General features: G+C 37.8%; 1 protein-coding gene across 1 annotated transcript; it reads right to left on the bottom strand.

Moving 5' to 3' along the window:
- Nucleotides 1-8,451: 8,451 nt before the first annotated feature.
- On the bottom strand, nt 8,452-10,628 carry LOC143592101 (uncharacterized). Its single transcript, XM_077072103.1, has 2 exons — nt 10,452-10,628; nt 8,452-10,375 (listed from the first exon to the last, which is right to left on the bottom strand). Exons 1-2 carry the CDS (start codon nt 10,576-10,578, stop codon nt 9,879-9,881), a joined length of 624 nt encoding a protein of 207 aa, XP_076928218.1. The 5' UTR covers nt 10,579-10,628; the 3' UTR covers nt 8,452-9,878.
- Nucleotides 10,629-11,357: the final 729 nt, after the last annotated feature.

The following is an 11,357-nucleotide window of genomic DNA, read 5'->3' as shown; positions in this document are numbered from 1 at the left end:
TGGGTAAGATGACGCACCGCGAATACCTCAATGAATTCAACCGTCTGTCAAGGTTGGTGCCAGATATGGTGAACACTGAGGCCAAGCGGATCAAATGCTACCTGAGGGGACTGCCACAGAATGTTCGCGTGTTGGACAAGGCTGGTAGACCAGGTACTTTTGATTCTTCTGTTTTGCTCGCGGAAACGGTTTATGAGGATTTGATAGATGAGGTGGCTATGGAAGAGAAGAAGGAGAAGAAGTAGGTCGCGCCTGCCAAACCACCTGGTACTCAGATGTGGAACCCTAAGAACAAGCAACCAAGAGTGTGGGAGAAAAGGTCATGTAGGACGTGCGGAAAGATGCACGCTGGAGAGTGCAAGTGGGGCACTGGGTCTGAGGTGTGCCGCAAGTGTGGGAAGTCCCATGGTGGGGAGTGTAGATCAGGTTCAAATGCCTGCTACAAATGTGGTCAGATGGGGCACTTTGCTCAAGATTGCTATGCGAAGCCCGTGTGTTATAAGTGCGGACATATGGGTCACTTGGAGAGGACTTGTACGAGTGGTGAAGTTGGAGGGAGTGAGAAGAAAGATACTGATCAAGCGAGGCCGAGAACTAGAGCCTACATGCTGACCCAGGAACAAGCTCGGCAGGTTCCTGATGTGGTGACCGGTACGTTCTTAGTAAATGGTATTTCTGCTTCAGTATTATTTGATTCGGGTGCGAATAGAAGTTTTGTGGCTACGACGTTTAGTAAATTAGCTAAAATGAAATGTTGCCGAGTGTCTGAAACTTTTATAGTAGAAACCGCTAGTGACGCCTCGATTAAAATAATGAAAATGGCTAAGAATTGTAAGATAGAATTAGAGGGACATGAGTTCCCTGTTACTTTGTAGGTTATGACCTTAGGAGGGTTCGATATATTGTTGGGGATGGATTGGTTGTCTAAATACGAAGCTCAGATAGTATGTAAGAGTAGGATAATAAAGCTAAAGTCATTGGATGGTAGTGCGGTGACGGTTTATGGTGATAAGGAAAGTTCAGGGCTTAACGTCATCGCAATGAAAAAAGCCGAAGGGTTATTAAGACGAGGGTGTGGTGCCTACCTGGCGTATGTTGTCAACGCTACGGCCGAGACAAAAGAAATGAAGGATGTCCCTATAGTGCGCTTTACCCAGAAGTATTCCCAGAGGATCTTCCAGGGTTGCCACCGGAGCGAGAGATAGAATTTCAGATAGATTTAGTACCAGGAGCCCAACCCGTCGTGAAAGCGCCTTACCGTCTAGCGCCGTCTGAGATGAAAGAATTGATGTCCCAACTGCAAGAACTCCTCGACAAAGGTTTCATAAGACCAAGTGTTTCCCCTTAGGGCGCGCCAGTGTTATTTGTCAAAAAGAATGATGGAAGTATGAGAATGTGCATAGACTATCGCGAGTTGAACAAGCTTACGGTAAATAATAGATATCCTTTGCCAAGTATTGATGATCTGTTTGACCAACTGCAAGGTTCAAGTTGGCTCTCGCGAATAGATCTCAGATCAGGCTATCATCAACTGAAGGTGAAAGAGGCAGGCATCCCTAAGACGCGGTACGGACACTACGAGTTCCTCGTGATGTCATTCGGTCTAACAAATGCTCCTGCAGCATTTATGGACATGATGAATAGGGTATGTCGGCCAATGTTGGATAAGTCAGTTATTGTTTTCATCGACGATATGTTGATTTATTCAAAAAGCGAGTCTGATCATGCCGAGCATCTGAGAGAAATATCGGAGACCCTGAAGAAAAAGAAGTTGTATGCTAAGTTTTCGAAATGCGCGTTCTGGTTGTGAGAAGTGCAATTTCTAGGTCACGTGATCAATCCTGAAGGGATTACCGTGGACCCATCTAAGATTGAGGAAATAACGAATTGGAAGACTCCACAGAATCCGACTGATATACGAAGCTTCATAGGGTTAGCTGGCTACTATAGGAGATTCATCGAAGGTTTCTCCAAGATAGCCGCACCGTTGACCGGTATGACCCGAAAGTCGATAGTATTCAGTTGGGGTAAGTTTCAAAAAGAAGTTTTTCAGGAGTTAAAGAAGAGACTCACGCAAGCTCCAATCCTTGATTTACCCGATGGTGACGAGGATTTGGTTGTTTGTACTGATGCTTCGCATCGTGGTTTAGGTTGCGGTTTGATGCAATGAGGAAAGGTGATAGCTTACGCGTCTAGACAGTTGGAAGTCCATGAGAGTACTTATCTGACGCATGATTTGGAGCTAGCAGCAGTAGTGCAAGCTCTCAAGATATGGAGACACTATCTGCATGGTACTAAGTGTACCATTTACACGAATCATAAGAGTTTAAAGTACTTCTTCGAGCAGAAGGAATTGAGCATGAGGCAGAGAAGATGGTTAGAACTGATAAAGGATTACGACTATGATATTAAGTACTACCCTAGTAAAGCTAATGTGGTCGCCGACATGCTAAACCATAAGAATGAGGAAGTCCTTGCAACAGTGAAGTCATACCAGTTGGTCATGAACTCAAGTCTTTTTGAAGAAATCATCAAGGTGCAGTCAGAGGTGTTAGTAGATGGAGGGTTAGTGAAGAAAGAAAGAATTTATGGCCAGCAAGATGAGTTGATGGGAAACACTCATGGTGTTAAGACTAGGTTTGACCGTATGTGGATTCCACGCCATGGAGATCTCAGAGATCGAATCTTAGATGAAGCTCACAAGTCAAGATATTCGATTTTTCTAGGAGCTACAAAGATGTACCAAGATTAGAAAAGAGACTACTGGTGGCCAGGAATGAAAAATGATGTGGTAGATTATGTTAGTAAGTGCTTAACTTGTTTACAAGTAAAAGCCGAACATCAGAAGCCGTATGGGAAGATGCAGCCTTTGGAGATACCTGAATGGAAATGGGAACAAATCACCATAGATTTCATAACTAAGCTACCTCGTATAGCTAAGCATCATAATACCATCTGGGTGATTGTGGACCGTTTAACCAAAAGTGCACACTTTCTGCCTATACGAGAGGCTATCTCGTCAGAAACGTTAGCAAGTTTGTTCATTAAAGAGGTTGTATCTAGGCATGGTTTACCGTTATTGATCGTGTCCGATAGGGATACCCGATTTACTTCGAGGTTTTGGAAGAAGTTCTATAAAGCTATGGGAACGATATTGAACATCAGTACTACGTATCATCCTCAAACAGATGGACAGTCTGAAAGGATGATCCAAACCCTTGAGGATATGCTACGTGTTTGTGTTTTACACTTTGGAGAAAGTTGGGATGACCATCTACATCTAGCAGAGTTCTCCTACAACAGCAGTTACCATTCAAGTATTGGTATGCCACCGTTAGAGATGTTGTATGGAAGAGGTTGTAGAACTCCAGTATGTTGGGGAGAGATTGGTCAGAAGGAGATGGGAAGCCTAGAGGTTGTGCAAGAAACCTCTTCAAAGTTCGATCAGATCAAAGCGAGAATGAAAGCCGCTCAAGACAGACAGAAGTCGTATGCTGATAAGCGGCGACGACCGATTGAGTTTAACGTTGGTGACAATGTGATGCTCAAGGTCTCGCCTTGGAAAAGAATTATTCGTTTTAGGAAGAGAGGAAAGTTGAGTCCGAGGTACATTGGACCGTTTAAGAATATGGATCGTGTAGGTGAAGTAGCTTACAAGCTGGAATTGCCTGAAGAGCTAGAAGGAATTCACTCAACCTTCCATGTTTCTCATCTAAGAAAATGTCTTGTTGATGACACATCGCACGTGCCATTAATGGACATTGAGGTTGATGAACAGTTGAACTACATTGAGCAACCAATCGAGATAGTTGACCGCAAGGAAAAGCAGCTTCGTCATAAAGTTATCCCATTAGTGAAAGTGATATGGAAACACCGCAAGGGATCGGATGCTACATGGGAAGTTGAAGAAGAGATGCGCAAATTTTATCCAAATTTGTTTTTGTAATAGTTAGGTTTCGGGAACGAAACCTCTTTAAGGAGGGAAGACTTGTAACATCCCGTTTTTCGAGTTTCGGTTAATAAATGAAAAATGAGTTATTATGAGTCGGGCTAGTGTTGGGTTAAATGGATGTGGGTTATGGACTTTGGCTATGAAAGAAAGTAGGAAAGACCATGGGCTTAAGCCCATGATCAATAAATATATATACCTTTAATCACCCATTTAATTTCATTTCAGACATATTCCATACACCAGCAAAACACACACTTAAGCTCTCTCTCTCTAGCCGAACATAGAAGAAGAATCGATCCTGATCCAATGTAATGATAGTATGATGTTAAAACCGTTAGTTATGGTCACGAAACGACGAGCCGAAACTGTTAAACCGTTTAAGTCACGAGATCCGGATGGAATCGGGTATAAACCGAACCTAAGATGAGCTTAGGGATCAACCTAGCTCAGATCTGAATCGAACGGGACGAAAAACGGTGAAAAACGAGTTAAAAACCCGTTTTTTCCGGCGACGGCGCCGAAAAAGGTAATACGAGGAAGGGAATGTTAGAAAATGTTTATGACATTCTCTGACCTAACCCTAGTTCGCTAAAGGGAATTTAGCAAATTAAAGGTGATTCGCTAACTGATTCGTTAAGGGAAAAGGGTAACGAATTACTCTTGATTCGTATAGCCAATTCGTTAGAAGAAGATAACGAATTAGATGGACTAATTCGTTACCTGGACTGGTTCGCTATGGACTGATTCGCTAAGAATCCAGTTCATTATAGGGTTCAATTCGTTACAAGAAACCCGATTCGTTAAGAATAATGTAACGAATTTGAAGTTTAACATAATGACAAGAACAGTCCCTGGACTTAGAATAAGAATGATTTAATTACAAAGAAGCCCTTGGACTTTCAAGTTAGCCAATTAATTAATGATTCAAAATTCTAATGGAAAATGTGATAAGACAGTTAATGGAAATAAAATTTTTCCAGGCTGACCTGGCAGCTCGACCCCAGCCAGGGGCTCTACCACTTGAACCCTGCTAGGGGCTACCACCCCTAGACCCCGCTGCCAGGGGCGCTGCCCCCGGACCCCCGTTCATTGAGGGCTATAACTAGACTAGAAACATGATGTGAGTAGTAATAGTTATTTGATACGTGTAATTGATATACAGTTAGTCAAGCACAGCTAAGGAAAGGAATAACAATTAACAGTGAATGTAATCGAGTTCGGGTGAGTTTCTAGCCCCACTTCCTTACGGGGCTGTGTGCATACTCGATGTGATAGTTAACACTTACCTGAAATGGTAAGTGTATGTCTTGTATGATTTATGTATGATGATTGCTTGATGGTGTGTGAACGATCTTCGGATATTGCATGTACCGTTAGGTGGAGGTTAAGGATATGATTGATATGTATGATGTATGAATGATGTATGTATGAATATATATGATGAATGAATAATGTATGTATGATATGTTGATGGTACGTGAACGTTCTTCGGAGAATGTAGGGAACCGACCATAATAGTATCGGCGAATGAAGGGAACCGACCCTAATAGTATCGGCGAATGAAGGGAACCGACCCTATTAGTATTGGCGAATGTAGGGAACCGACCCTAATAATATCGGCGAAGTTAATAGGGTGAAATGCTCTTTAAACATATATGTACGAATGGAAGTATTACGTAAGTATGATAGAAATGATGAAAGTACGAATGTAAGTAAATATGAAGGTGTGTACCTTCGGGTGCATAGGTCAGTATGTGGATGTATTGTATGTCGTCTAATTAACTAGAACTCACTCAGCGTAGCTGACTTTTAGCATGCACGCAGGTGAGTAGAATGAGGCAACTTGCTTGAGAGGAAGCACATGGCATGGATTTGAAGACACTGGCATCTCAATGAAGTGTTATGTTATGATATTTAAAAGACAATGTTTTATGTTTAAATAATTGAAATACTCGTTAAGACAAGGATTAACGGTCAATTAATGTAATGGTTTGAATGTTTTAATATTCCGCGAATTTTTTTATTAACTCTGATTATATGGACTGTGTTTATGAGTAAATCCAACGACCAAATATAGGGCACCGATAACGGGGCCTTACAGTAAATCTTTTTGTTTTTTCCATTAGGGATAAAATAATTATTTTTTCTCTCATTTACATAACCTTTGGTCAAAAATAAATGAGCCAAACAGCTTTAAAAAAACAAACCGAACCACTATTTTTAATATAAAAAAACAAACCGAACAACTTTTTAAACAAAAAATAAACGTACCGAACTACTTTTTTAACAAAAATAAACGAATCGAACTACGTAAAAAAACAACAAACCAAACCTCTTTTATAAACAAAATAAATTAACCAGGCCACTTTTTTAGCAAAAAAAAACGAATGAATCCACTTTTTTTTAATCTTACAATACTAATAAAAGAAAATGTTGAAGCTTAGGTGTCAAGTCTACATTTCTCCTAATTTCTAATATCTCATCTCATTCATTCAAGATATCCATGGGTCATGGGTGAAAATCATTTTGTCAGCTAGGTTATAACATAGTGTGGATTTTTTTCATCATTGAGTTAAGTGCCTTTTCATATCCAGGTTTTGACAAACTATGCAACTTTAGTATCTTTTTTTAATTTTTTGCAAATAAACACCTAACGTTTCAAATTCATGCTATTTTAGTACTTTTCGTAAAAAAAAGTTTCCCATTAGGGATAAAATAATTATTTTTTCTCTCATTTACATAACCTTTGGTCAAAAATAAATGAGGCAAACAACTTTCAAAAAACAAACCGAACCACTTTTTTTTTAAAAAAAAAGAAACAAACTGAACAACTTTTTAAACAAAAATAAACATACCGAACTACTTGCTTAACAAAAATAAACGAACCGAACTACTTAAAAAACAAACAAACCGAACCTCTTTTTAAAACAAAATAGATTAACCATGCCACATTTTTAGCAAAAAAAAATCGAACCAATCCACTTTTTTTAACAAAAAAATAAGCGAATAATGGCACTTAACTCTTCACTGTTTAAAGGTTTGTAAATGTCTCATTTATAATCACCTTTAAAAACAATTGATGCTAAATAGAATCAATTATTAGGTTGGTGGTTTTTTCCGGCGTTGTAGAAAGTATATATTTAGGTATGCATTTATATTGTTTAATGACATTATAATCTAGATTATTGTCTATACACATTAGTTATTATCTTTTAAATATTGTTACATGAGAAATTACATTAAGTTCATATTTTTCATCATACTTAGTACATTAGGTGAAATATGGAAAAGATACATTTCATAAGTCTTGAATTGAAAAAAAAATATATAATTTATAAGTTTTACTTTATACATTAAATTAATTCATAAGTATTTTGAGAATCACAACTGAAATAACGACCTTATTTATTTTAATTATTTGATAAATCTCATGTAATACACGGGTTCAAAAGCTAGTATATATATATATATATTTAAACATTAAAGTTATAAACAATAACTAAACCAACTTCTTCATTCTTCTAAATCGATGTCTTCATTCTTGCAATCTGAACCGATGTCTTCATACTTGCAACCTAAACCGACGTCTTCATACTTGCAACCTAAACCGACAATCTACACCCAAACCGTAGAATTTTCCTAACAAAATACAGTTAAATTAATAAATGAAGCTTAAAAGATATATGAAAATGTAGAGTGTGCATGAAATGGGTTTGATCCGAGAAACCATCAGGCGAAACCCATAAACCCCATCCATGTATTTTAACTTAAACGGGTCAATGTCTCCATTTTTCTTACCAAACGGTTCCGAGTATACTTAGCAAACGGTCCGGTTATGGGTATGAGTTTCAACCTTTTAAGGTTCTGGTCCGGTCCACTTATTTATACACACACACGTAGGGTGCGTTGGTTCCAAACACTTCAATTACTTTGTTGTGAGATACGACATTTTGACCATTAGTGCGTATTATATAGGCCATTTTGAGTTTTATCTCATAATCTATCAGCGCGTACTAAAACTATGATGGTTGTGGTTTAATTTACCAACATAATAAAAGCCATTAATAGATACCTAAAATCCCACACAAATAAAAAGAATACTGAAATAAAATTGGACCATCAAGCCACACCAATAAACAACTCATTCCGTATTATGGAAAGTCTATTGTAAGCAAGAAAACTAAACTGAATATCAACAAAAGTCTTTGCTAATTACCTAATTAAATGTTAAATCAAATCAAAGAAATACTCGAATAAAGTTGGAACCAAATAATTCCACGATAAAATCATTAATTGGTTTAAATACTTAAATATGTTTTTCATTCACAATCATGCTAACAGTTACAATAGTGTTAGTACCAACCGTCATTCTATCCAAACTTACTAGTAACGATGTCACGAAAGAATTTGAAAAAGATGCTTTTCTTATATAACTCAATAGGGTCTACATCAAAGGGGATTCACAATAGATAAAAAGCTGAATCAGATCAAACAACAAATACGTTAAATAAAAAAACATAAGCAAGTATCTACTTCATAGAAATGAGCTTATCTGACCCGGTAGCTTGTAGAAATAAAAGAAAAAGGCAAACATTTGTTGTTTATTGCAATGAACAATTTTAACAAAACACCATTTGCACCCTTTCTTATTGCATAAATAACTCACCAAAGAAACCGTTTGCCTCTTATTAACAGCGGTTAATTCCGTGTCGGTGTACATCTGTCGCAAGCTGAGAAACCCTAGCCGAAATGCCTCCCTTGATAGCCATCAGCACCAACATTTCTGGATCTATAATCATATGAAAATTAATATATTTTTTTTTCAACTGCAATGCATTTATAAAAGGCTTATGCTAACCTGTGAACAAAGTTCATTTGCAATATCAAATAACTTTTTTCATCCACCACCATTGAGACTTGTAAAGTAATCATCAAAGTTAAATTTGTAACCGGATAAACTTGCTTTAATTACAAATCAAACACTCCTGGTTTAGTGGTTGTCACCACATCTACTGCCTCCATCCAGCAAATCATCAAACTTTAACATATAGATATAGGTAGATATCTTGATAGATACATGACAAACAGAAACTATGAGAGTAAAAGCATAAATTGAACATCAATTAGCATAAACTGCAATTAGCATAAACTGAACACCGATTAGCCGTTTGAACCATAAACTCTAGCTTCTAGACCTAGTTGTCCGAACCCTAGAGGTTGTGAAACAGAAATCGAAGGCGGTGGGGAAACAAAAACATGCCTGTTTGTAAATGAAATTGTGCTGAAATCGAGCAAAGATGGTGGTTGGGTCGCCTGAAGAGAAGAGAAGAAGAAAGAAGCAGCAAGCGGTGTCGGTGGGTAATTTGGACTCTTTTCCATTCAGCAATATTTCAAATCTAAATCAGTAAGATCAGTGTGGAACCATTCAGATGTGAATTTTGACTTTTGACTGAAACAAACAATCTCAAGTCTGACCGAATTAGACTTCACAACCATTCAGACCCATTCAGATGTGAAACAAACACTCCCTTAGAAAACGTTGAACCCAAGCATTGACCTGTTATTAATAACATTCCCCTAGATCCCTAATAACATTTGTCTTGATCAAGGTTTAAAAAGGCGGAAACGGGAATCGAGGTGATTTCCTTAAGACTCCTAAGGCGTAAGCCTCGAGGCAGAGCGAGGCATAAGCCTCCAAACATTATTAAAGTAATAAATAAAAAATATATATACTCTATAAAAATCACACTTTTAACATAAAATTAACATTATAAATATTATAAAACCTAATTTAGTAATAAAACATACTACGACAACCTAATTTAGTACAAAACAAAAGCATCACAAAGTAGTTCAACAAAAAACAAACATCACAGTAGTTCAACAACCTAAATTAGTGATGCTAAGACATTTAAATTTAAAAATTTTAAAACTCGTTTCCCTCCGCATCCTCCTCAATGCTTTCATCATCGTTTTCACCATCCCAAGTTGGATCGTCATCGTCATCTTCATCTTCATCTTCATCAACCAAAACAGTTTCAACTCGTCTTCTTTTCCTAGTCCTAGCAGATGAACTCTCACCTTCCCCACTTGACCCGCCAACTCCAGTAATGGCATCTCCAACGAAACTTGGGTCGGCTATCCACTCATCATCTGACAAAACCTCCTCGACAACTATCGGATCCTGGCCATCTTTTAGACTAGCTCTCTTTATATGCTTGTTCTTCAATTTCTTATTGTAAATGATGTACACCAACTTAGTCATCCTGATGGTGCTCAACCGGTTTCTTCTTTTTGTATGGACTTGACTGAACGTGCTCCAATTACGTTCACAAGACGAAGCCGAACAAGTAAGACACAATATCTTCATCGCGAAAGCCTTTAATTTTGGAACTTCATCTCCATAATTATCCCACCATGTAACTATATAAGTTAAATAAAGTAGTGAATAATTAATTAAATAATAAGATATAATAATCATAACTTATAATTTAATTACTTGGTACGTGATCCATATATGAGTTGAGAGAGGCTCGATGTCCAAACAATCCTCTCTTGTATTTGAACTCATCAAGTTGAGCTTCAATCTTCATATAAACTTGATCACTCTTAATAAATCTATCCATGCAATTGTACAATCCTCTTTTAATTTCAGGGTGTTCGGAAACGTCGGGACTCCATCTAAATCAAGGATTCAAGTAGTAGGCTGCCGCATGCAAATCACGATGCATTTGGTTTTCCCATTTTTGATCAATAATATCCCAAATTTCTTTATAAGAAGAAATTTCATTATCAAAGTTTTTAGCAATTTTTTCCTTGCATGAATCCATCGCACCATAAATAAAAGCCATAGCCGGTGACCGCACCCCATCAACAATCCTCAAAACCTCGACAAGTGGCTTTGTGGCTTGTATAGAATAAACCACACTTGGCCAGAAACTTCTCTCATCCATGATTATTTTCTGTATCTCTTTCCCATCAGCTTTCTTTTCCCAAGCACAACCACTCCATTCCGTTGAAACAAACATTTGTTGTAATGGTTGTTTAAATTCATACACACTTTCTAAAGTCAAAAAAGTAGTGGCAAATCTAGTGGCTGCTGGTCGAAGATCCTTCTTTAGAATCTTTCTAGCTAAACTCAACACCCACTGATGGTTATAAATGAAGTTGCTAACCCTTTTTGCTTTAAGCAAGACATTTTTTCGTTGTGGCAACTCTCCAATTTTCTCAAGCATCAAGTCGATGCAATGAGCAGCACATGGGGTCCAATACAAACTTTTCCTCTTCTCCATCAACAAAGCTCCAGCCGCTTTGTATACACTCGCGTTATCGAACAACTATATCTTCACCAATTTCTTCAATCACCCCATCAAACAACTCAAATAATTTGTCGGCATTCTTGATA

The sequence above is a fragment of the Bidens hawaiensis genome, unplaced genomic scaffold (assembly GCF_021521415.1).
Source record: "Bidens hawaiensis isolate Kalapana, Puna unplaced genomic scaffold, B.hawaiensis_p1.1 tig00040528_1, whole genome shotgun sequence".
Classification (NCBI taxonomy): Eukaryota; Viridiplantae; Streptophyta; class Magnoliopsida; order Asterales; family Asteraceae; genus Bidens; species Bidens hawaiensis.
The sequence above is the reverse complement of the archived record's forward strand: the minus strand, read 5'-3'. Positions and strand labels throughout refer to the sequence as shown.

What these genes read in the sequence shown, in the direction of transcription:
- LOC143592101 (XM_077072103.1), bottom strand. Translation starts at nt 10,578, where the DNA reads ATGGATAGATTTATTAAGAGTGATCAAGTTTATATGAAGATTGAAGCT. An exon ending in ATATATGGATCACGTACCAA is followed by an intron (nt 10,376 to 10,451) that starts GTAATTAAATTA and finishes TAACTTATATAG; the next exon opens with TTACATGGTGGGATAATTAT.